General features: G+C 51.1%; 8 protein-coding genes across 8 annotated transcripts; 3 read left to right on the top strand and 5 right to left on the bottom strand.

The window, feature by feature from the left end:
* The first annotated feature begins 7,423 nt into the window (after window positions 1-7,423).
* On the top strand, window positions 7,424-8,387 carry BCR38DRAFT_786 (uncharacterized protein). Its single transcript, XM_040865642.1, has one exon. It carries the CDS (start codon window positions 7,573-7,575, stop codon window positions 8,161-8,163), a length of 591 nt encoding a protein of 196 aa, XP_040720519.1. The 5' UTR covers window positions 7,424-7,572; the 3' UTR covers window positions 8,164-8,387.
* Window positions 8,388-8,390: 3 nt separating this feature from the next.
* BCR38DRAFT_404062 (ammonium transporter AmtB-like domain-containing protein) lies at window positions 8,391-10,056 on the top strand (the record flags this gene model as incomplete). Its single annotated transcript, XM_040857809.1, has 4 exons — window positions 8,391-8,549; window positions 8,590-8,912; window positions 8,964-9,641; window positions 9,705-10,056. 4 exons carry the CDS (start codon window positions 8,391-8,393, stop codon window positions 10,054-10,056), a joined length of 1,512 nt encoding a protein of 503 aa, XP_040720518.1.
* A 169-nt stretch (window positions 10,057-10,225) lies between these two features.
* BCR38DRAFT_415461 (uncharacterized protein) lies at window positions 10,226-11,448 on the bottom strand. The gene has a single exon (XM_040859022.1). It carries the CDS (start codon window positions 11,255-11,257, stop codon window positions 10,457-10,459), a length of 801 nt encoding a protein of 266 aa, XP_040720517.1. The 5' UTR covers window positions 11,258-11,448; the 3' UTR covers window positions 10,226-10,456.
* Window positions 11,449-12,005: 557 nt separating this feature from the next.
* Window positions 12,006-13,566, bottom strand: BCR38DRAFT_415459 (alkanesulfonate monooxygenase). The gene has a single exon (XM_040859021.1). The coding sequence runs from the start codon at window positions 13,508-13,510 to the stop codon at window positions 12,260-12,262; it is 1,251 nt and encodes a 416-aa protein (XP_040720516.1). The 5' UTR covers window positions 13,511-13,566; the 3' UTR covers window positions 12,006-12,259.
* Window positions 13,567-15,603: 2,037 nt separating this feature from the next.
* Window positions 15,604-17,553, top strand: BCR38DRAFT_491596 (1, 4-beta cellobiohydrolase). The gene is made up of 5 exons (XM_040864677.1): window positions 15,604-16,214; window positions 16,293-16,465; window positions 16,543-16,867; window positions 16,932-17,072; window positions 17,166-17,553. Exons 1-5 carry the CDS (start codon window positions 15,946-15,948, stop codon window positions 17,443-17,445), a joined length of 1,188 nt encoding a protein of 395 aa, XP_040720515.1. The 5' UTR covers window positions 15,604-15,945; the 3' UTR covers window positions 17,446-17,553.
* Window positions 17,554-17,639: 86 nt separating this feature from the next.
* On the bottom strand, window positions 17,640-18,518 carry BCR38DRAFT_453603 (uncharacterized protein; the record flags this gene model as incomplete). The annotated part of the gene is made up of 1 exon (XM_040861610.1): window positions 17,640-18,518. The coding sequence occupies one exon, from the start codon at window positions 18,516-18,518 to the stop codon at window positions 17,640-17,642; it is 879 nt and encodes a 292-aa protein (XP_040720514.1).
* A 547-nt stretch (window positions 18,519-19,065) lies between these two features.
* On the bottom strand, window positions 19,066-22,872 carry BCR38DRAFT_415455 (uncharacterized protein). Its single transcript, XM_040859020.1, has 8 exons — window positions 22,134-22,872; window positions 22,068-22,076; window positions 21,832-22,018; window positions 21,736-21,779; window positions 20,287-21,678; window positions 20,094-20,225; window positions 19,933-20,026; window positions 19,066-19,853 (listed from the first exon to the last, which is right to left on the bottom strand). The coding sequence occupies exons 1-8, from the start codon at window positions 22,725-22,727 to the stop codon at window positions 19,306-19,308; spliced, it is 3,000 nt and encodes a 999-aa protein (XP_040720513.1). The 5' UTR covers window positions 22,728-22,872; the 3' UTR covers window positions 19,066-19,305.
* Window positions 22,873-24,374: 1,502 nt separating this feature from the next.
* On the bottom strand, window positions 24,375-25,338 carry BCR38DRAFT_415454 (alpha-acetolactate decarboxylase). Its single transcript, XM_040859019.1, has one exon. The coding sequence runs from the start codon at window positions 25,223-25,225 to the stop codon at window positions 24,500-24,502; it is 726 nt and encodes a 241-aa protein (XP_040720512.1). The 5' UTR covers window positions 25,226-25,338; the 3' UTR covers window positions 24,375-24,499.
* Between the last annotated feature and the right edge of the window lie 62 nt (window positions 25,339-25,400).

Genomic DNA, 25,400 nt, shown 5'->3' with positions numbered 1-25,400 from the left:
GAATGGGTTATAGTTATTCAAGGCGTTGGGTCGTTCGGTTATGCCCTCCCTCCGTATATCATTTTCGCCGGCAAAACCCACCTCTCGTCATGGTACGAAAACAGCCTATTACCGCCTGATTGGGTTATCGCAGTTACTAAAAATGGCTGGACTACGAACGAGAGAGGCGAAGATTGGATAAAACACTTCGATCATCACACCAAGTCTCGTACGAAAGGTACTCATCGCCTATTGATCCTCGTCGGTCACGAAAGCCATCACCCGACCGATTTCGAGGTATATTACAAAGCTAACAATATCGTCACGCTTTGTATGCCTCCTCATTCGTCGCATAAGCTCCAGCCTCTTGATGTTGGTTGTTTTCGCGGGTTAAAAAGAGCGTACGGAAAAGAAATCGAAGATCTCATGCGAGCACTGTAAGGAAAGAGCCGTTGTGGCGGGCCGGTCTCAGCTGACAAGCTGAGTCGGGAGGGATTCGCCCCGATCCGGTAAAACCCCGGAACCGCCCAGCTTAAGAGGAGAACTCGAGACGCTCGCACCTAGTTTAGATTCTTCAAGAATCAGTCTTGCAATATACGCACCCATACACTGGCCTACTTCTAGCTACCCTTTGCACTACCTGACTATTATATTGTGAGACGTGTGGTATCCTCGTTACAAGCACATATAAGTCATATCTCGAAAGAAGACTTTTTACCGGCGTTTTTAAACGCGTACAACGAGAGGTTGATGGGCAGTTACATGACGAATTTCGTCAAATTGGTGGTCGTACGAGGCGGCGAATTGCGCGTGTACGGTGCTGTAGAACCTGCGGCGAGCCCAGACATAATGCGCGCACTTGTGGAAATGATGTAGAGACGTCTGAAGGTAACGATTCTGAGTAGTTTCAATTGATGATAGGCGTTGTGGTTGAATTAACTTATACATTATCGTATAAGGTCTGCCAAAGTGTGCAATTGGACCGTGGACTACGTTAGTTGAAGTCTTTATATAGTGTTTTCTAGATGCAGCTGGTAGTAGTGTACAAGGTAGCGCCCTACACTAATTCCCGTACCCGTGCCACACCCCACTTATTTCGGATTCGCTTGAGCTCACCACCAACTTGGCCAGTTTTTCGACGGATTTCAACCTTCAATTAGAATCTACGTAATAACCGCCAACCAAGGCCTGTCTCGAAGACATCTGTAGGCTGTAATTGGCTTGTCAATCGACGTCTTCTAGCTTCTTTTGCGGCATCAGAAAAGCTCTTTTTGGCTACTCTATGTAGTCCTTCATGATACTTGGCGAGAACTCTCTGTGAAGGTCAACCCTCGCAGACTCACTACAACCAGGTGACTTACAGCTGGAACACCTGCCGTGGCAGTGTCAGATGGGAAGCCAATCATAACCCTTGTAGGAGCCCCGCCAAGCGTGGATGACTTAGTCGCGCTCCCTTAAACCTAAGTTGTCATCTTCTTTCCTTCGCTCCTTAGAGTAGAATCTTCGTCGATAGCACCTAATCGAGGTCTATACCCATGCGATGCAACCCAGGTCGTGACACTCTCTGTGCTTTAGCTACCTCATCTTCAACCTTCCTCTTCACCATCTCTCTACCTTCTGCAACGGATAAAACTCCACCAGATTGAAGATGATAGTTCTTCGTAGCGCGCCGTTGTTTTGATATACGTTCGGCGTGCTTTGTACGGCTAAGATCGCGCTTAGTCTGTATAAGCTCGGTCGCATTAACGAGGGACCCTTTAACAAAGCGACTAAGTCGATAGGCTAGATCTGGACTAATACCAAGCTCTGGATCAGTAAGACAGTTCGTAATCTTGCTAGCTACTTTATTAATTTGTCGAAAAGTAGTAGGTGTGCCTTCATATGACGAAGATGAAGGGGCTGGTGGTGGTGATGGCGTCTTTGGTAACGTGGTTTAACACCAAGTCGCGCATATCACCGAGTCGCGCACTTTTTCAACTTTTCCAACCTTTTGACTTCAACACTTATTTCCTCAACAACAACACCATGTCAGTTCAAACCCAAGAAGCCAAAATCAACCTTGCCATCGAAGCTATCCGATCGACCAAAAATATGAGCCAACGTCGAGCAGCAAAGCTATACGGTGTACCCGAGTCCTCACTCCGTGACTGAATCCACGGTCGCACCCCACGTACCGAAATCTGGCCGAATAGCGCACTACTCGCCAAGATAGAGGAAAGAGCTATTGTTCAGCATGTACTCGACCTAGATTTGAGAGGGTTTCCTCCCCGGCTAGAGGGTGTGGAAGATATGGCCAATTCCATTCTTGCGACGCGGGGTACCCGACGCGTCGGCAAGCTCTGGGCGCATCGCTTTGTAAAGCGAACCCCAGAGTTACAGACGCGTTTTTCTCGCTCGTATGACTTCCAGAGGGCCCTCTGAGAGGATCCAAAGATTATTGAGGACTGGTTCCGGCTTGTATAGAATATGAGGGCCAAATACGGGATCCAGGACTGCGATATGTGGAACTTCGACGAGACGGGCTTTATGATGGGCGTTATTCAACGCTCGATGGTCGTTACCTCGTCTGAACGTAATGGTAGAGGCAAGAAGGTCCAGCCAGGTAACCGGGAATGGGCCACGGCGATTACCTGTGTCAATTCGGAGGGTCGCGACATCCCGCCATTTCTGGTAATTCAAGGGAACTATCACCTTGCTAATTGGTATACTGAGGGGGACCTACCAGCCGATTGGGTAGTCAAACCGACTGAAAACGGGTGGACGAACAACGAGACTGGTCTAGACTGGATCAAACATTTCAACAAGCACACTATCTCGACCAAAAGAGGCGTGTATCGGCTGTTAGTATTGGACGGGCATGAGAGTCATACATCGGCCGATTTCGAGTCTTATTGCAAGTCTAACGGCATTATTACTATCAGTCTGCCCCCGCACTCGTCTCATCTAACCCAGCCACTTGATGTCGGGTGCTTTGGGGTCTTGAAACGTATATACGGTCGAGAGATTGATATATTTATCAAGTCCCATATTAACCACATTACTAAGGTCGAGTTCTCTATCGCTTTTAAGGAGGCTTATTTAAAGACAATAACCGACAAAAACATCAAGGCAGGGTTTCGAGGGGCCGGCCTAGTCCCCCACGACCCTGAAGCTGTTATCTCGAAGCTGGATGTTAGGATTCGGTCGCCTACACCCGTTAGCCCCTCTCTTCTAGATGCTGACCCTTGGGTTTCGCAAACGCCAAATAACCCGACAGAGGCTCTCTCGCAGTCCGATTTTGTCAATCGCCGAATCGACAGACATCAGAGAAGCTCTCCGACCCCAATTTTTGATGCTGTTGGCCACCTTGCGAAGGGTATAACTCGATTAGCCCATGAGAATACCCTCTTGAAGGCTGAGTGCTCCACCCTTCGCAAGGCAAATGAGGCACTATGCAAGCGTCGGAGGTCAAAAAAATCGCGTGTCCGGCAAGGAGGTGCACTTACTGTCGAGGATGCCCTGGACATTTTGGCCCGGAAGGACGCGGAGGCCCAGGTAAAGGAGGACAAGTGCTCTAGGGGGGGTAAAGAAAAGGCTGGTCCGTCGACTGTACGACGATGTAGTAAGTGTAAGAAGACCGGACATAATGTAAAGACTTGTCAGGTCGAACTATAATTGTCAGATGTATATAGCTCTGAATAAATTTCAATAAACTTTAGTCTGTTGTGGCTTTTTAATTGAACTTCTCCGAGTGGATGAGTGAGGAAAAGGAGGTCCCGGCTGCCATCCTCGGCCACTGGAGGAAGAGATGGCTCACCGGAGCAGAGCATCACGATCGCCAGTGACGCGCTATCGCTGAGGAACCGGAGGGCCCTTCGATGCAGATACCGAAAGGGGGCAAGTATTTCGGCCTGAACCGACTGGAGGCGTCTACGCTGTGCCAGATCAGGACGGAAAAATAGGACTAGCAGACTTCTTATTCAAGACAGGGGCTTTTGGCGTGTACTCGCCGCTATGCCGCTGTGGCGACGCCCCTGAGACAGCAGAGCACGTAATCCTCTTTTGCGGGCTGTTGGAAGGACCGAGGGAACGATTACGGGCCGCTATCGCACCACGGCCACTATACTCTCGCAGAGACCTCGCAACGGCAACAGGAGAACCAGTAGTTAGTGGGACTATTGTAAGGTGGCTGCTAGGGACGGGTCGGACAGCTTCAAGGCCCAGATAGCATCGATCTTCTCAGGGGGGACTTTGTTGGTAGGTTGAGAACCAACGTAGTATGGTAGTGAACGCAACGCAGTCGCCAATAGAGCGAACCGACGACGCAGCGTATGTATTTAGTCCAGCCATTAGGGCACGGTTTGACATACGGGAGTACTAGTAGAGGTACCGGGGGCTTCGAGCCTACGGCGTATTTAATAATAATAATAATTACAGAGGGCCTTTTCTTCGGCTTCAGATAGTAGTTTGTTGAGTCCTCCGTGGTTCTTAGTCTTCCCAGCTTGCTTGACGCGGTATCGGAGGGTCTCGCGTTTTACGCCGCTTTCTCGCGCAATCTTGGCAATTTTGGCTTGAGGATGCTCTTGCATGTAGAGGACGGCTTCCTGTAGCTGTGAGTCCATTGCAATTGGAAAAAGCTAATGAATTGACGAAGATAGGATAGGTTGAAGTTGAAAGTGTCGAAAAACTGGCCAAGTTGGTGGTGAGCACCAACTTAGGTTGGTGAGCTCAAGCAAATCCGAAATAAGTGGGGTGTGGCACGGATAGTGCCTGCTAGACCTGATAATACTTGATTGAAGTGTGGATAAGCTAAGACCGGACAGACAGAGAATGTATGAATCCTCAAGTCTAGATCGATGTTATGGGCGCTGCAGGTGGAGCATCTCGAGATCCCAGTCTTTAGGCATAGCTGGTATTTGAAAGCGCAAACAATACAACACACTCCAGATGCATTTCGCATTATTGGGTGGGCGTGAACCAAGTGCTTGTTTTATCGTCAGATTGTACACGGAAGACATAGCTGCAGCTCAGCCAGCGCGCAGCGTCCACTGCGAATCGGCTAATACTCTTGCGCGGTGCAGTGTGACATTTCGGCTTCACCAAGCCGCCTGCAAATTTGAGCGGCAGGTTATGAAGCCTGTACGCGAGGGTGCGGTGAGCTTTGCGAGATGAAGCAGCACCCAAAGGGGAAGTTGGGAGGGCAACGTCGTTGAGCTGACGAGGCAAGCGTCTGCACCTCTGCACCTGAGTTACATGTTCATGTGCCGACTTGCTAGTTCGAGATTTGCTTCTCGATCAGATAGTATATTAGAAACAGCTACGCGAACTGCTTATCTTATTGACTGCTGGAATACCTCTTTATTTGAACACCACCTAATATTCTCGTGTGCGCGCCGGTTCATTCAGCGATGAGGGTCCTGCCAAATAAGCATTTGCCAAGACAAGCTAAGGGTGCTTTCGTGGGCCATTCAGAGCTGAAATCCACCGACAGGCATTTGCAAACCGTTCTCAATGTGACGATAGGTCATTCTCGATAGGCTTCCGAAACATCAAGACCATGTCTGATCAGCAATTGTGTGCGGCAAACTGGCGTCGACAAGTCATCAATCAAGCCGCTGGTAGACAGGAAAAAGAGAAGAAAAAAAAGCCGAGGATATGCCACTGGTTCCTGGAACGGGAGCCCAGCAGGGAAACTAAGCGACAGCAAATGTCCACTAATGTTGTCCCGGGATAGTGGTTCATAATGCGGGTGCGCTGGTCATATGGAAATGCGTAAGTGGATTCAGGCTTCATGGGACAGGCATTTGAGGGTCTCTGGTTGGCCGGGCAGGTGAAGTTACACAATGCAGTTGCTTGAGAGCTCGTCCTATCTCCGGGCTACTTGATGTGTGCACATTTGCGCAGAAAGCTGGCGGTGTCGGCATGAATTTGGGGGGTTCGAAGCTTCAATACTTGGGCCAAGAGTGAGGCAGAGCACCGTCGTGCTATTGCGGATCGGGTTCTCGGGCGAGAGAGAGAGAGGTCGGGCGAGATCTCGCAGGGATACGATGGCAGAAACAGCCAAGCTGTGACAAAAAGCACGTACGAAACAGAAACGTTTCTTGCAGACAACCTCGTTGAAGTTGATTACCCCGTCTCTGCCGCGGACGTGATGAAGCTAGCAGGCCAATCGCCGACAATGGAAGTCTATTTGGCGAGCGACGTTAGCAAGAGGCGTCTGGTGGTTCAAGGGTGCCGGCCAGGGTCCTAGCACCGCAATTGGCCAGAGGGTTTCCTTATCTCTGGGCATAGCAGGCCCAATATCTTGGCACGCTTGGCGTGTATATCATTTATGAGCTGTATGTGGCCGGCCCCCTCCTGCCTGGCCTGTTTGCTTGAAATAAGTATGCCAAGGCAGAGCATTCAGCAGCATTCAGCAGCATCAGAGTTCTACTTCGTACAGCCGCGCATATCAGTGAAGGGTGCTGCAGAAACAGAGATGCAGTGCTGACGGTGAGGGGAAGACGGAATGTCACCTTGGGCCTGCCCTGGATTAGAAAGGCTGATCAGTACTTCTAGTTGCAGTACGTACCTGTCTTCATTATATCGTTGCCAGGGATAGGCACCCCAAATGAATCGATCGACTGGGACTGTTTGTTTCCATTTGGCGCGCAACCAATATATCGGCGTGTACGGGACCTGGTGCGATGTGCAGCATCCCAATGGAGGTTGATGCTAGAGATTGAAGTCAGCTCATCATCGTTCATGGGAATTTCGAGAGGTCTGCCCTGTCTATCGCCTTAGTGGGTTGATGGGTCTCGGGATCCTATGGGAAGCGGGGCAACTTTGAATTGTCGCTTCCAAAATTGGGCCCAAGCCGAACTGTCAACGTCAAATCCAACTCCGCCATCCATCGTCTTGATAAGCTGCAGGTGAGCAACTCCGGCTTGATCCGATAACGAGTGTCGGAAGGCGCGTCGTCGTTCGACCCTTATGTTTGCTCTTTAATCTGTCATTGCGATTGTTCATAACTCGTCGACTTGCAAGGGCTGCGTGGTCGCTTGTATCCTCCAATCTTCAAAATCAGGCTCAGGCGAGATGACACGGAGCAGCTTCCCTGGCCCTCTCCCGTGGCGTGCTACACTCATCATGGGTGCATGGTTCCGACATCAATGGGTTTCTCGATCCCTGGTGCGCTCTCTACCGTGTTGTCGATGTCTCGGCTCAGCGCTGATCTCGCAGAACTGATGACACAAGTCGCAAATGCCACCCAGCGTTGCGCATCACAAAGAATCCTGCAGTCGGCTTGTCACACCACACTACATCCTACTTCGTGAATAGGCTGCTGGGTATGATCTGGGGGAGCTCACCATCAGCTTTCACGGTTTTTTCTTGCTTGAGAAAGCTGAAGGATGCACCCTCATCCGATCCTATCTGGTTTCGTCCAGCGATTCTCATTTTGTCACGGCACGACGCATGCAGCCACCTGTATGTCGTGTTTATTACATGCGCCAGCGACTATCCACGAAATTTGCACTCCGAAACCCCTCGCGCGTCGTCTGCATCGGCACTCCATTGTAATTAGGATTGAGCCTCACGAATTTCTCGTCCATCATCGCAATCAGTGACATCCCGATGCCGTCGGGCTCGCCACCGTTGATTGGTTGCCTATGGTTGGGCGACCATGTAACGCCTCTTTCTCGACTTGCTTGGGGGCATGTCTTAAATCATCAGCCTTCTCACCCACACCTTGAGACTACAGCTCTACCATGTTATCTTTCCTCTTGGCCAGACTATGCCCAGCTGGCTTGGTTGATCACGCGAAGAGTTGACATGTACATGTCCATACTTTTCGATACTCCCACTCTCTACCATTTGCCCACGAGCCCACGTCTGGTACCCCCATGCTTACCATGCCAAGTGGCGCAGTCCAATCCTCGTCGAGTTTGGAGTCGATTTATTCTCCAATCCCTGCGCACAGGCAGCGCTCCGGCGCAGTCGACCGTTTGCGTTGATGGTCTTATCAGTGGACCATGTCCGGCCGAGGGTTTCTTTCCGATCTACCCTTGGTACGAAGTACGTACCTCCTGCTATCTAGGGATGGGATCTAATGGGTGTAATCAAATCAAGTGTATGAGATCCTTGGTACCGGGTCACGGCGGCGCGCGGAGCGCCATCTTGGGCGAATGTAACCCCCCGAGACTCACATCAGTGAATTCTCCATGAGAGCTCCCTGTTCGTATTTAGCCTACTGAGATCCCCGGCATTCTGGCCTAGGAAATTTATTTGACTTTCTCTCACTTCTCCTCTTCATCCGTCCTCGTACTACCGCATAGACGCGTGGCGCCTTGGGCAAGTGTCCCCAGTCTCGTTGGACTGTCAGCGTCAGTCAGTGTCAGTCGACCAAAAGCGCCAACGGATCCCCGGTTCAACAACAGTCGCGACTCGACAATATGTCGTCCACTCTCTACGTCGAGCCATACAATGGCACCATCGACACGGGGGGTGACTCTCTCACCGAGGACTTGAACATTTACTACGAGGTTCGATCTCCCTTCCGCTCACGCTCCCGCTTCCCGCTCCTCCCCACCAAAACGAATACCAAGCCAATGGTATCAGCTCTGAATCCCAGGAGGCTAACACAGCACCCAGAGTGGTGACTTCGCGTGGATCATGACCTCGACTGCGCTTGTGCTGCTCATGATTCCCGGTGTCGGATTCTTTTACTCGGGCCTTGCTCGACGCAAGTCGGCCCTCTCCCTTATCTGGCTGTCCATGATGTCGGTGGGAGTCGTCAGTTTCCAATGGTTCTTCTGGGGCTACAGCTTGACCTTTTCCCACTACGGCGCCAGTGGTTTCATCGGCGATCTCTCCAACTTCGGTCTCATGAATGTACTCGGTGCGCCCTCGGTTGGTAGCACCAAGGTGCCCGACATTTTGTTTTGCCTATACCAAGGCATGTTCGCCGCCATTACGTGAGTCTTTTATCGGCTTGGATTTCTCCGATTTTCACTGACAAAATAAAGTCCCGCCCTTGCCATTGGTGCCGCTGTCGACCGTGCTCGCATGCTTCCCTGCATTGTTTTCATGTTTATCTGGGCCACCATCGTCTACGACCCTATTGCGTACTGGACGTGGAACGCCAATGGCTGGTCGTTCGTCATGGGTGGTCTCGACTTTGCCGGTGGAACGCCCGTTCACATCTCATCGGGTGCTGCTGCGCTCGCCTACTCGCTCATGCTCGGAAAGCGAACCGGATACTCCAAGTCGGCCGGCCTACCCTACCGACCGCATAACGTGACCCACGTCGTTCTTGGCACGGTATTTCTCTGGGTGGGTTGGTTCGGCTTCAACGGAGGTTCGGCTCTGGCAGCTAACCTGCGCGCCGTCATGGCCTGCATGGTAACTAACATTGCCGCGTCCGTTGGTGGCGTTACCTGGTGCCTGCTTGACTACCGTCTAGAGAAGAAGTGGTCTGTGGTGGGTTTCTGCTCCGGCGCCATTGCCGGCCTCGTTGCCATCACCCCTGGCTCGGGTTTCACCACTCCCTGGGCTGCTTTCATCTTTGGCGTTGTTGGTAGTATTGCCTGCAACTTCGCCACCAAGCTCAAGTTTGTGCTTGGCATTGACGATGCCCTCGATATCTTTGCTGTGCACGGCATTGGTGGTATTGTCGGCAATTTGCTGACTGGTCTCTTCGCCGCGTAAGCTTACCCACCCCCGACGTGCAACTGGCACGTATGAATCACGGACTGACCTTGCTCCAGTGACTACATAGCTCACCTAGACGGCTTCACCGTGATACCCGGCGGCTGGATCAACCACAACTACGTGCAGCTCGGCTACCAATTGGCCGATAGCGTGGCCGGCTTCTCGTACTCGTTCGTCATGACGTGCCTGATCTTGTTCCTGATGAACTTCGTGCCCGGCCTCAGCCTGCGCGTGTTGCCCGAGGAGGAGGACATGGGCATCGACGACGGCCAGCTCGGAGAGTTCGCCTACGACTACGTCGAGCTACAACGCCACACCAGCGACGGGCACCCTCAAGGTGTCATCAACGGCGGTAGCAGCACCGAGGTGACGCACACCAATGGCGAAGGACCGGAAAAAATGGTGTAGATGGGTGACGGAGAGATGAGGGTGTCTTATAATAGTTGCGCATGTAGCATTTGGGTTTGCGGAGGTGAGATTCTTGGGGACGTCTTTGAAAAAAATAGAGCTCTTGTAATTGTTACTGTTGATAAACTGGTATCCTTCGCTTGAACAGAGCTACAATATATACCCCTTTCGTCAAAGCTACTTCCAACGATGGGTCAACTTGTAAAACAGTGGTCCCGCAACTTGCAGTCATTGATACCGGGTTCACAAGCTGTGAAGAATCCGTGGTGTTACATATAGTGACTCCGCAGGTGGCAGCACTTTCGACCTACGACGTTGGCTCCATCAAGCCGTACCACCTTGTTTGCCCAAGGCAAACACAACAACATATTATTCATTAACTATCGTCAGGAGTGTAAATCTAAGTAATCTGCAGATGGATCCCTAGTGCCAAAGCCAGCAAGGGTCCAAGAAGACCAAGTCCAGCGCCCCTGGCCCGTCCCGAGCTCCCATTGCCGACACCATCTTCGACGACCTGGCCATCCGACGCATTCACCAGCCTCCCCGTACCATACTGGACATTGAACACGGTGTCGTCGGCGCCCATCTGGGCCGGCACCCCCAGAGTACTTGGACAAGTAGGCTGGTTTGCCCCGCCGCCCCAATCGATATTACACAACTCGTCGCGTCCCCAAGAACAAATGGGGTCCAACACATTGTACAGGGCGTAATTCTGGGCAAGCCAGCCATCCGGATATCCCTCCAGACAGCTGAACAGGAAGTTCATGCTATTCGAGGCACTCAGGGCCAATTTCCCTCCATCCGCGTGTATCAATTCCGCACACTCGTCCATATCCACTTCCTCGTAATCCATGGCGACGGCACCGCCCGTCGTCGGGGCGTCGGTCGCAGACGCGCCGGTGACGAGGTAGTTCCACGCGTCGTACGAGACATCGTGAGCGCCGTCGGATTGGTCGATGCGCAGGAGGGCGAGGGAGCGACCGGACGATGCGTGGGTGAGTCGGATGCAGAGGGAGCTGCATGAAGGCGCCAAGGGAAAGTAGGCTACCCGATTTGTGTTGAGCTTGCAACCGAGGGCGCCGATGGACGAGGAGTAGGATTCGTGGGGCGTGGCCCAGATAGTGGTGGTGGTGGTGCTAGCGGTGCTCGGCGTGGCGACGGATGCTAGGAGCAGCAGGACGAAAGCTACAGTTTGTCGCATTGATGGAACGAGGGGCGGCGACGATTGTCGCGAAATGAGTGACTGGAACGAGTGACTAAAGATAAAGCAAGACTGAGGCTTCGTGGGGAGTGAGTCTCCCAAAAGCTGGGTCAGAGCAGGTCAGACATCGTGTATGAGAGATGAAAAACACATCGTGGGGACGAGGAACTAGCTAGAGGTTGTTGAGCACCGCGCATCCGCACGACTAATGAACTGACACGCTAGGCTTTAATTGTTTTTGGTAGCTTTTGATTGCGCCACAGCTACTGGTTACCAGCCACTGCTCCAACGTCCCAATCTTCTGACCGTATTTGGATTAATTGATAATTCCCAACTGGATAACAGACCAAACACATACGACTATCATTTTATCTGGATGAAAATGGAAACACACACAATGTTACTACTTAATATCTTGAGCTTGATTCAGTCGATGGAGAGAGATCTATTTGCGGGGTCATCCATACGCCATGCTCGTGAGACTTCAGACATCTCCGTCCTGCCCATGCCACTTACACGTTAGTATGGGCAAGATGACTGAAACAGCCCCAAAGTATATTTGGACTTCGTGTAGATTTTTCAGAACTGGATGTGTGCAGACGCAAACACCGTGGATCATGTCGTTCCCAGTGCAGTCCTATAACCTCCAACATACGAGTGGAAGTCCTTCAGTGGATAGGCGGCATTAGGACTCAACCAGCACCTGGGACTAGGTACATGTACGAAGTAGCATTGGGAATAATTATTAGTGCTCTATCAGCTAAATTCAAGGCGGGTAACATGCTGTGGTCATCATATCATTCCATTGTGCCACTTATTATATCTATGGTGAGATGAGATCACACGGATGAAATACGAGATCAGAGTCACAAGGTACAGTGTAATGAGGGGTTTTGGTCAAGAATCGAGAATTAAACACATTTCAGTGACTGGAAGCATTGGTATTTTCGTTTCGGAACAATGTAAGTGCCAAACATGAGTTTGTTTGATACAAGAGACCCATCAGCCTGACGCGACCTGAGAGCCATTTTCCCGCGCAGCCAGCACGCCACGCACTCTGGGCAGAATATGGCGTCCATAATCAATGGCATCATTTAAGTTATCATAGCCGCGAATCGAGATCAACGAGCATCCTAGATCAACATAATCCAGGATGGAGTCAGCAACGGTCTGCCACGAGCCCACGAGCGCCGTTGAGGCCCCCCTTGCCTTTGTCGCCGTCACTGTTGGGTACCAGAGCGCCCGATCTTGCACCTCTCCCCTCTTGGCAATTTCGAGCAGCCGCTGTGAGCCCACATTTTGCGGCGGTGGTGCGTCCGCAGGAGCTTTCCCCAACCCCTTCTCGCGGAACCCCTTGAGAGCATCGAGGGTGCGGTGGGCCTTCTCCCAGGCCAGGTCGTCGGTCTCCGCCACAATGGGACGGAAAGTGACCCAGATGCGCGGCCTGTCGTCGGCTCCACGACCGGCCTTGTCTGCCTCGGCATAGATGCGACTGATTTGTTCTTTGGTCTCCTTGAGCGGCTCGCCCCAGAGCCCGAAGATGTCGGCCAGCGAGCCGCCGATACGGTATGCTTCGTCTGAGGATCCGCCCACGGACACGGGGATGGATTTGCCGTTCACGGGGCGGACTTGGTTGCTGAACTGCTTGAACTGGTAGTATGTGCCCTCGTGGTCGAAGGGCTCGGGCGACGACCAGGCACGACGAAGGATCCGAATGTACTCCTCAAGCCGGCCGTAGCGCTGCTCCTTGTTGAGGAAGTCTCCTTCTTTGGCCTGCTCGGCGTCACTGCCGCCCGCGATAAAGTGCACGACGGCCCGGCCTGAGCTGAGCTGGTCCAGCGTCGCTAGGGCTTTTGCCGCCACGGTGGGGTATATGGTGTTGGGTCGCAGGGCAATGATGATTCTCAGGTTCTTGGTGTGGGCTGCGATGGTAGCCCCGATGGTGAAGGGGTCGTATGACGATGATCCATAGGGGACAAGTGTGTAGTTAAAGTCATAGTCATCCAAGTTACGGGCGTAACGGGCCAGGAATGCCGACTCAATCGAGGCATTAGGGTTTGGGTCCAGCTCCGTCGACTGGTTGGGGAAAGTCAAGCTAATGAACTCAGTTGGTGCCATGGTTGCGGTTTTGGTAAGGGCAATTTCTGGTGTATAAAGGTTACGTATGAGTGAGCACGAGCAAGAGGCAAGCCAGTCTACATAAGTAGTTTTCCGATCGTAGCATCGTACGTTGCGTTTTATGAGTAAGAGCATGAGGGAATACTATTAAAGGCGTCATATTAGTTGGTACGCGGCCCACTGTATCGATTGGCCAAACCCGCGACAATTGCGTGTAGGGGGAATCACGTCATACTCTATACTTTTGCGCAATGCACATTTGTAATCCCTCACCCCCTCACGTATCCGATCTCGGAATTATTCAATCATTTACTTACATGAAAATGTTGAGAGTCAAAGCAAATCATTTGCATCATTTGGTTGGTAATAAGACATCTGTGGCACGTCACCAGTGAACTCGCCTGATGGCGTAAGTGACTGAACGATCTCGAGATTTACCAGGGAAGCTAGTTTAGAACTAAACAATATTTCGATGCTCACTTTGTTCGCAGCGGGGAGGTTAATCTCAACGTTGTTCCAAAGCAACGGCATCTATACTCGAGTCATTCCTCCTCTCAGTAATCAAAGTAAAGGCTGACGATCGAGACACTTACGGGCGTTCCGGGTATAATTTATCGCCTGAGATGCAAATTTAGAGAGTACTTTGAAGCGTTCAGTTGTTAAGTACTTAGATTGACTAGCGGAATACATATGCCTTGCAAAATAACGCGAATAACTTCATGTCTGCAAGGCTGGGTTGACGACGGAATTCCCTTTGAAGAGTAATCCAACGTATCTCGTAGTCACCACTTGCACATCAATTCAGAAGCTCGACCCATGTCCCCAGCAGTCCGAGGTATAAAAGCAATTTGACCTTTACCTGTACTAGATCGACAGAACCAGAAGCATCGCGGATGCAGGCTATATGTCACGTTTTATTGGGGACTTTAGCGTCATTTCAAGCGCTGATGTAGCTTCTCTTCGTACTAAAAACCCCGAGCCTACCACGAAGCACCATTTCCCCATAGTTCCTTTCTCTGCTATAATAATGGATCATCTCGTCTTACCTAACGCGATTCTGGATCGGTGGTTTCATGGATAACCTAGCTTCTGCTATATGCATAACAGGGAGCTTGGTTCACTAATAGTGGCGAACCCAGAATTGAGGCTGCTTGACCTAAAGGAAAAAAGACGTCCCAAGGTTTGTAGTCTTACTAGAGGAACTTCAGCGATGATATCGCATGTTAGAGGTGTTGAGGGGGGCTTCAAAAGCAAGCCGATGAAGCAAGCCGATGAAGAGGAATGGTGTTGCCATAGATGAAAAGCCTCATGATCTAGCAAGGCCATGGATCTTCAAGTTACCTAGTTAGTATACAACCATTTTCAAGTATTATATTGACCTTGGATGCGTGGCTATTACTTCCGAGATGCAAACACGAGTACCCAGGTAAGAACTGGACGCTAGCGAAGAAAGAGCAGCATGAAAGTTATCAAGTAGATTTCACATGTCCATCGCGAATTGGGTCATGCAATCATACCGCCAGTAAGCGAAGGGCATGATGCATGATGCGCCCTGCGGCATAACCAGGTTCTCCTACTGCTAATACAAGGTAATTACATAAGAAGCATCACCCTATTCTATATATTTCCTCTCACCTTAACTTTCTCAACCTGCTATCTGCTTGGCCAACCCTCGTGTGGATAGGAGTACCAACAAGCTTTCTGCCCCTATTTGGAAGGCTACGCCGGCGGGGAGAACCCACAGCGTATTAATAGAGAACCGAAAACTGGCCGGGAAATTGGCTGAGGGGATCGAGGGGTTAACACTGCGTCGAAGTTATGCAAAATCTAGACGAGGTCAGCCCTGATGAATGACACTGTTCAAGCCGAAGATGCCGTGCAGTGAGTGAATACTATAGGTGACACAAGCTATTTGCAGAGTTTCGGCCTTGGCAATGGTCAAACTGAATCAGACGGCAGTTGCCATTTATAGATGCGGAGGATCATTTATAATGGAAGGGGTAGCGATCGTCTGAAAGATGCCAAGACCAGCTGTCGGGGATTTTGACCCATGCGACGGAGGGGGTTATCCGCAGTTTATAGTGGTCTTGGCGGCCTGGTCCCTGAAGAGCCCAACCGGGGTTTTCTAGTCCTTGGGGTAGCAATCGGGGCCGAGAGTCAGGAACCAGAGGCGCAAAAGCATGCGATTGACGGACTTATTTTATTGCGCCGCTGGGCGTCTTGGGGTACTATGTGAGACTCCAGAGGCGGCCCGGCGGCCGTCGATTGTGAAAAGTAACTCCAAGCCCTCCGACCACGACGAACATGCCATGAGATGTCTTGCTGGTTTTGCTGAGGGGGTTGACGGAGATTTCGGGAAGGAACTGCATCTTACTGGGTGAAAAGACCCATAGTAATCAGAACAGTCTCAGGAGGGCGCAACTACTTACAGATTATTCGCTGATGATGCTAGACATCCTCTGTATATAAACCCCAACTCCTGTGCATTTGAATATAACTTTCCAGACACGGCGCACATCCCCATCTCTCCACTAAACAGTCTATTAGTCGCTCCTTCTCAAGACATCGTCATGAAGTACACCACTGCTTCCGCGGTGGCACTGGCCGTCGTGGTCAACGGCCTCCCCTCGCAGACACAAAAACAGCAGCCAAGACAAGCTGGAGGTGCCTGTGCTTCGGCCGTAACCCTAGACGCTAGCACCAACGTGTGGGAATCGTACACTCTGCACGCCAACTCGTTCTACCGCGCCGAGATTGAAGCTGCCGCTGCAGCCATCACCGACAGCGCTCTGGCGGCCAAGGCACTTGAGGTGGCCGACATTGGAACCTTCCTGTGGCTGTAAGAGACCTCGCCTTGTTTTTCAGTTGACTTGAACTTGGTTGGAGTACGCTGAAGACTAACAACATCCAATTCCAGGGACACTATCGCCAACATCGACAGGCTGGAATCGGCTCTTGCCGACATGACGTGTGACGACATCCTTGGTCTGGTCATCTACGATCTCCCTGGCCGCGACTGTGCCGCCAAAGCATCCAACGGCGAACTGGCGGTTGGTGAAATTGAGAAGTATAAGACTGAATACGTCGATGGTAAGTTTGCATCCTATCAAGGGTACAAGCGTGCAGGCGGAGAGTGAAGAGACAGAGACACTGATACAAACGCACAGCTGTGGCTGCCATCCTTAAGGCCAACCCCAACACCGCCTTTGCCTTGGTCATCGAGCCGGACTCGTTGCCCAACCTTGTGACCAACGCCGACTTGGCCACATGCCAAGCCAGCGCTGCCGGCTACCGTGAGGGTGTTGCGTACGCCCTCGAGACCCTCAACCTGCCGAACGTCGTCATGTATCTTGACGCTGGCCACGGTGGCTGGCTCGGCTGGAATGATAACCTGGAGCCTGGTGCCGAGGAGCTCGCCAGCGCTTATACGTCGGCTGGTTCACCTTCGCAGCTTCGTGGAATTGCCACCAACGTCGCGGGGTGGAATTCTTGGTGGGTCCCTCCAAGATTGAGACGCGCGATATCAGAATGGCTCTAGCTGACATTAACGCAACAGGGACGCCGTTCCTGGCGAGTTTTCCGACGATCCCGATGCTCAGTACAACGCAGCCCAGAATGAGGAGAAATACGTTGAGCTCATCGGTGCCGCCCTTGCGTCTGCTGGCATGCCCAACCATGCTATTGTTGACACTGGCCGGTAAGTGAACACTTTTGTCTTCCCAGAGTAGAATTCGCAAGCTCGCGCAAAAGTTGCAAAGGAGGATGCATGTCACTAATTTGTGATCTTCAGCAACGGCGTCCAAGGCCTCCGTCTCGCATGGGGCGACTGGTGCAACGTCGACGGCGCCGGCTTTGGTCTCCGCCCCACGGCCGACACAGGCTCCGAGCTGGCCGATGCCTTTGTCTGGGTTAAGCCCGGCGGCGAGTCGGACGGCACAAGCGACACCACGGCGACGCGCTACGACTCCTTCTGCGGGCTTGAGGATGCGTACAAGCCCTCGCCCGAGGCCGGCACCTGGAACCAGGCCTACTTTGAGATGTTGCTGGAGAATGCCAACCCAGCATTCTAGAGAATCAGCGGATGTAGTCTGACGGGTGGTGGCTTGAGGGTTTTGCTTGTTCATGTTATCATTCGTGTAGATACTTATCATATTTTTGGAGAGATGAAAATTATTGATTCATTGACTATAAACCCAGACCAGTAGCCTTAAATTTCCTTCTTTTCCAGGTTGATCCCGTCTCATGAAAAGTGCATTTTCCAGCACTACGGCAGCAGTGTAAAATCGTGATCATGCGCCCCCTGGAGATAGTCGTACCCTTCGGGCATCCACTCTACGCAAGGTGTCACATCCCCCCAATCTAGCTTGCCCTTCAAATTTTCGGGCAATTTGATCTTCAAGTCACTCCTATACCAATGCGGGAACTGAACGGAGACCAACATGATCCTCGGCTCGTCCGTCTTGTTTGGCATCCCTGCGTGCCAGAGCCTGAAATCGCGAATGATTAACGATCCCTTGGGCAGATTCGGCTGGATGGGCGGGCTGATCTTGCGCCGCTCTTCTTGAAGACTCGGGCGGATTTGGTACGCGTCGTCATCGAGCACACTCTTATCTGTGTTGGTGTGCGTCCCAAGCCAGATTTCCGTGGATCCGTTCTCAGGCGACACATCGACTAGATTGATGTTGACGCAGTACCCGAAAGGAATCTTGGGGAAATCAAAATCAATATCGATATGTGGCGGCTGGCGCCCCGTAGCTTTAAAGGCGGTATTGGCGCTGTAAAACCGCAGCTTCGGGTGCGGGCCGAGCATGCACTGGATCACGTCCACGGCCCAGGGGTTGGCGATAACGTCCTGAAAGATGTAGTTCGGTTCTAGTACGGGCTCTTGCTGGATGTTTCCTGTGGTGCTGCCGAAGTTGCGGTGCGTGGTTGGCCGGGTATAAAGGGATTCGGCCTCGTGCACCATGCGGGCGTTGAGGGTGTCGAGATGGGAAGTATCGACAGCGTTCTCGAGAACGACTAGTCCATCGCGATGCAGGGCTTCGACGGCGGCCTGGAGGTGGTGGGAGCCAATTCTTTTTGTGGCGAGTTCCTCGGCTGTGAGCTCGATGAGCGTCACCTGGGGCTTCGGGGTGATGGTCATGACGAAATGGAAGCTCCAGACAGTGATTTTGCTATCAGTGGGAATAGTTTCAGGTTGAAAACCAGAGATGAGTCGCCAAGTTGCCAAGGTAAAGTCTATCTGCTATCAAGCCATGGTGGTTATGTGGGGAAGAACTGCAAGATGACGGGCCTCGTGCTATATACGCGCTCGACGGCTTGACCAATGAACCTTGCAGCTTGTTTGCCGACGCGACTCGTTCTCCAAGGACCCATCTTTCACTATCTTTTCTGTTATTGTTCTCTCCCAATATTGCAAGCTCCGATATGCAATAATATCAGGGATTAGTAATAGTGTAGTTTCCTGCGAAAGAAAAAGCAAGCCTGTCACTCGGTACAGTTAGAGCCGATGCAAATATAGTATGCTCTTTTATTTAATGTTTACCATGTCTCACTGTTAATATCACCTTGCAACGCCAGCGTCAACCCCAAATAGCTTCCCGCTAAGATCGTAGTGTTTACGTCGAGGTGTTGTAGCATTAGAAAGGGCAACAGGATTGAAACATTACACCTTCGTCAGTTCGGAATTATCACGGGATTTCAAGTGCAAAGTGAAGGACGAGAGTGCTCAAGCGAAACAAGCTGCCAGTCACCAGGTAGGTACCAATAGCGTAGTATAGGGGACTCAATAACGACAAGTTAATCGCTGCCCTCTCTAAAAGAAGAGGGGTCACAGCAGCCTAGTTATACATTTCCGACCCCTGTCCAGGCCAAGCCACTGTGGCTTATTTGCACCTGACAGGAATCTTGCCTCAAACTCCCACATCACCCTATACCCCCACCTTACTCGTCGTCTTATTGCGGTGCTTCCTTTTAGTCAGAAACCCACGTTCCCAAAACCGAAACTTCCGCTTGGTAGTCGTGGGGGCGCCTAGGCCTACTTCACGATGTGCATCATTTGACACAGCAGGCTGCTGCAATGTCGGCAGTGCCCCATTAGCCGTAGTCTCAACCTCCAGCTCCCTGCCAGGTCTCGCTGCCCCATTTTCATGCTCGCTGTTCCTCTGATTCAGTTCCTTCCGCTCGTTGTCAGCCTTCTGCTTTTTGTCAGCCTCCCGCTTCTCATTAGCCTCCCTTTCCGCCGCCCGTCGTGCTTGGCGTTTGGTCTTGACCTTCCCTCTCATATTCTGGATAGTGTCGTCTGCCATCTTCTTGATGTCGTCGCTATTCTTATCAATGTCCAGCCAGAGGGTGTATATTCCCGTCGTGAGTATAACCCAGTTGAAGAAGATTTGCCAGAGAGCAAATAAGATCTCACGTATCAGCGAGCTGAACGCGATGGGGAGCGTGACGACCAGGACTGCGGCAGCGATTCCGACTGCATGATATGTCAGTACGGATGGCCCTCATGTTACATTGAAAATAAGGGGAAATAAAACGACGGGCCCGTTTCTTACTCATGAGCTGTACCTGGAACCAAAGATCCATTGTGCTCTGTGTCCACTGCGCGTTATTCATACCCCAAACTGAGCTCATGAAGGACAACGGCAACTGATCCAGTGTCAGAAATAGGGTGCGTAAACACACGAGGGGGGCATAAAATATCATTTCCACTTACGAATATGATCGTGAAGACGGTGAATATCATGATAGCCCGCCCTTGGCTCATCGCTGCGTCCGACTGTTTGACTGACTGCCAAGCTTGGATGACGCTTGCCTGTTGTTGTTTCAATTGCATGAGGTGATCCAGCTGTGTTAGGATTAGCTACCATCATTTCCAAGCTGTGAGCCTCATTTAAAGAACTGCTTACACTGCTTGATGTAGTGGTCGCCGTGATCTTGAGCCCTTCGAGCTCTTCGAGACGGTCGTCTAACTCGGATAGCAAGTCTTCGGCCGAGTGGTTAAAAGAGATAAACTTTTCCAGGCGTGAGACTTCGTCGGTAGTGCCCTGTCTGTGTTCTTCGGCTTGCTCCACCTGTGTTGGCGTGCTGGCTTGAGTAGCTAAAGTGTTGTCCGGGTCCAAGATCTTCACGGTGTGCTTCTTAAACTTCTTGATTACCTCTTTCTGTTTCTTCGTAATATGAATCATGATGTCGAGCTCGTCAATGACGTCCTTGATCTCACGCTGGAGCTTGCCTTCAGGGTTGATGTCGAGGAGCGGCCCAACGAACTGCTGTATATCGATCATCTTTTTCGTGTTGGATTGCTTGGTAAACTTCTCGGTCCAAACCCACAATAGCTCGAAAGATATGCTCTGCTTATGCGTAATGGTGCTGATGGCCTCGGAAAACTTGACGAGAACTTGGGGGTGGCGGTCCTGCGTTTTCGTTGGGTCAAAGAAGGTGTTGGAGCACTCGTCGATGATGATAAGGGCAAGATCGAAGACGGAACGGATCTGGGTGTTTCTGGATTCGCCGAGCCGTCGTCGGATGGACTTGTGGACGCCCGAGTCTCCATGCTTGACGCCGTATCGTTTGGGGAACGAGGTGATGATGGTGTGCTCGTCGAGAATCCACATCCAGAGCTGATCGACCATGACGAGCCTCGAAACCTGGATAATGTCTGAGCGGCATTGTTCACAGCGATTCGACGTCGTAGTGATGTCCTCCACTTCCTCGCAGGTCCACGTCTTGGTTTTGGTGTTGAACCGGTGTGACAAGTCCGTTTTCGCAGTTGTGCCTCTGTATACCACCTGATCCCGATCCCGGCTTTTGGTCGTCTTCAAGGTCCAGTAGTAGGCCTGATCCAGCGTCCGACGAGGATGCACTGGCGCATCGTTGTGCAAATATTCCTTGATGATCCTTTCGTCGCGGTAGAGTAGCATATGCTCGTATAGCATGGCCGCATCGAACAGCACTCGTCCAAGTGGGTGCATGGTCACAATCCGATCCTGATGATCATATGTCGCCTTCGTCGCGTGGAGCATCTTGTATCCATTTGCAACGGCGGCGTTGACCACACTGGAGAATGTCCAGGCGGGTGGTCCGAGGCCGGCAGGAAACGAAGGGCGTGCGGTCTTCTCGTTCAACATCTCGAACGTACTGCCGTTTGGTAAGGTGAGCTGTTTTCGCGCCCTCCTACGCTCCTGTTTTTGGTTGTACTCCTTCAGCCTCATCTCCCTCCGCCGGTTTTCGGTTTCTTGCCCCACCAGCCGGGCGATCCGCTCACGTTTGCGGTCTGTGTCCCAATGGAGGTATGGCATCTGGGTATACATTAGTAATCACTGCCCCTGGAGCAGCAGCAGCAGCAGTCTACTGACAAAAAGCACGACATTCTTTGGAAAGCGCTCCAATCTTCTGGGGTCTGTTTCATGGTCAACTCGGTTCATTAGTTAAATCCATAATGGATTACATACCCGATGACACTGTTTCACAGAGCGGGCGAAGATGTCTCGCGTGAACGGCACCCTCCCGGCCGCCGTGTTGTTGGCCGCTCCAGAATTGTGGTCTCAAGAGCATTTGCGTGCGCGTCATTTCATCCGACTTGAACGACGACATGCTGCAAGGGGTATGTTCTTCCCCGAAATATCTAGCAATCGCTTTCTGCAAGCTGGTCAAGATGCTGTACCATCGGTCAATCAAATCTCCGTACCTCGGTCCACTGACGCAGGATTTCTTAGTATTTCGAAGCACGAAGACTGCGTGGAATTATACGCACGTGCATGTTATTAATGGGCAGATGGAAGTAGCGCATACGTCCAGATGGAACCTTGTCTCGGCGGAGCGGATTACTCTCATCGCCCACGTCCAAAAGCTGTGGCATGGATGTTTTGTGATTTGGGAAGCTCCCATGGAAGGTGCCAGAATCATCATTGTTGTAAGGCTCTGTGCCTTGATATTGAATCAAGTATGCATTCAGATCGGAAGCCGGATTATACTCGACATTGTCGCAATCCATGTTGACGCTCTCCTGGGATACATCATTGGGCTTTGCAACGCCAGACGGATCTCCTCCTGCCCTCCATTCTCGGGTACCCTTCCTTCCATTTTGGTAAACAGGCGATTTCCGCCATGTTTCAAGGCTTTTCTCGATGCATCGGACTCTATTGTGAGATGTATCCTCGTTTCTGATCACCTTGCGCAATCTCTCGATGCGTTGGCGCTCTTTCTCGATAGCCTTTTGTTGTGCTGGATTCAGTGAACTAAGGTATTGGGGCCTCTCGTAGAATTCTAGACAGCCGAGATAGTGGAACAGAGGATCATTAATCTGCTCTCCCTCGTGGGGTTCGGCACTGAGGCAAGTCGGCGACATGTTGCGTTCAGGCGCCAGAAAGCAACAAGTGTATGGCAGTCGAAGCGGACACCAGAGCGACGTCAAATAGCCGGCTTTATCTAGCTATGATGACACATTCTGCCGGTAATAACAGGGATACTACAATCCAAACCCCGAGTTTACAGCATCGCAATATGCTGCCGGTAACCAAATGGGAAACGCCGGCCGCTAAATATATGGAAGGGAATGGAAGGGTGGACTCGCTCTAACTAAGATGAAAACAGTTGGCTTATCATGAGGGAGTCGTATTGGTTCAATGCAATGTAGGATGGTGTGCAGCAATATTGGAATTGAGCCTCGATGAGGGAGTGGCGGGCAGCGAAGAGACGCTGCGCAATGCTCTTATAGGTCAATTCCATCCACAGTTATAGTGCATATGCACGTTGATTGACCCCCCTGACAAAGCTGAAAGACAAAATGAGCAATTTAGGTGTCATCATCTTGACCGGAACCCCCGATTTCATTCGGCCCCCTATGCAACCATCTAAAAACAGATCGAACCAGGACGCCTGCGGGGTGGGGTGTAGAAAGATCTGTACATCTGTCATCGCTGAATAACGAGGGCTGCCAGCGAGTATCCCTTTGGGGCTTTGCACGAGTTGCTGCTTGCCGCGAAAATGGTAATTTAAACGAACCATGATCTTTTGAATGAGGTCATTTGTTTCTGTTTTAGTAGAAGCCTCAATGTTTCGAAAGGTCCGGCAAGGTTCTAGCGCTTCAATTTGGTCTTCCATGTGATCATTCATTATGTAGAACCCCAAGGTTGATAATGAGTTTGTCACGGTTTAACAAGATTGAAATAGATATCGACAGAGCTGGCGTGCAAACGGCAGGCTCCATTAAGCCACTACTGCTATCTGGTAAGTATTCACAATCTTCACTGGTTGATGAATACAAGAACTTCGAACTATAATATTCCTGACGAAGACCCGACCGATAAGTAAGGAGTGAGTTATCCACCACCACGATTGCAATTGGAATAGGGGTTGTTGCTGCAAGACACGCTTCCTCAGATGGTCAAGGGGTCTAACTAGACAAGTTTAGTAAAGTCATTTCAATTTACGAAGACCACAAGCCTGGTCCAACGGTGCCGATGTGTTCACTGTCCTTGGTTACTGCCAGAAACGTCTCGATTTTCAGCCCAACTGCTTCACTCGTCATTGTACTAAATCATACAAATTTTACTAAGCATCGTAGGACAGTGGCTGTGCCTGGAACTATGAGGCGCTTTGTCAACTCCTGGAAAATATTCTAAGCTATTAAATTACCTTAACTAGATTAACTTTATAAGGTTATTGAGGGAATCCGGCCCTCTGTTGATGAATCTCTGTGTATCTCGTATTGACTGCTGCGTCTGCTCTACACATTGTGCTGCGTTGGTTGCCGGAAGCGCTATTGCTCTCTATCTTAAAAGAAGGGTCGAACCCGCTAGCTACACTTGTCTTTGCACCACCTTCGGCCTAGGGCATAACTGTGGTGCTCAATCCCACAGTTATAGAACTTAGGCTATTAAGCCGTGGAATCTATTGAGATTACAACTTCCTAAGCCGTCGAATTGCCCTAACTTTATTCAGATTATAACTCGTTAAGCCGAGTCGTATTGAATTACTTCAATATGGATGTGCCGTGGTATTCGAATGAATGCATCATGACAATACATTACCCTAGTTAATGCATACCTTTTCTTTTATTCTATATATATATGCCTGTCTGAGATCAACGTCCAGCCGTCCAACGCATTGGGGTGCAAGTTACCCCTCCACAGCCATAATCCTCTCCCTGTCTCCTTTTAACTTCGCCTTATCAAACTCAGCATCATGGCACGGCAATTCCAGTCGCACAGTTGAGATATCCGCCGTCTGAATCTCCACTTCCCCATCCGATTCCAAAGCTAGCAGGTGTCCGCCCTTTTTCCGGTCCGCACTGATGAAATGCAGATGGTCCCCTGCCACGCTGATACCCTGCATGTACTCTGGAGATCTGAATCCAATAATGGTCCCGCTTGTCGGTTCCTTGAAGTTATGTGAGACTTGGTGCTTGCCCACTTCAGCAAGCCCCTCGCCTGGGCTCTGCTGGCCTCCAACGGTACGGACTGTCATGGCTTTGAAGACGCCGTCGATACGCATGGCGATGTAATGGTTGCGCGCAGATGGAAGTAGATCTGTGAGGAGGTCGAAAAGCTCTGATTTGCTGGATATACTGGATTTGACGGCGGCTGTGGGCTGGAAGTGAGTGACCATGGCGAAAGGGGCGACGATATCTTGACTGTTGGAAGGTTCGATACTCAACACGGATCCGTCGGACTTCATCTGGTATAGTTGGCCATCGAGGATGATCATCTCGCCCACTATGTAGCGAAAGGTGCCCAGGCCGTGGTCGCCATGGGACAAGAGGGTGTTGATAGGCAAGCCGGTGGAAGCAACGCCGTCCATGAGGGCGGAGACAATAGAATATTGGAAGAGCTCGTTGGTCGCCATAGTTTCTGTGGACTTGTATGAGGTATAGAGGCTTTTAGATACGTATAGTAGGAGAACTGCATTTATGAGATGGCAAGGTCGAGGTGTATCACCTTGAGCAAATTACCCTTTCGGGTGAGACGGCCTTGGCGTCAATGACGTGGTTTAGCTCCATGAGCTGACTAAAAAGCGCATA

This window comes from Pseudomassariella vexata, assembly GCF_002105095.1.
Source record: "Pseudomassariella vexata strain CBS 129021 chromosome Unknown BCR38scaffold_1, whole genome shotgun sequence".
Taxonomy (NCBI): domain Eukaryota; kingdom Fungi; phylum Ascomycota; class Sordariomycetes; order Amphisphaeriales; family Pseudomassariaceae; genus Pseudomassariella; species Pseudomassariella vexata.
The sequence above is the reverse complement of the archived record's forward strand: the minus strand, read 5'-3'. Positions and strand labels throughout refer to the sequence as shown.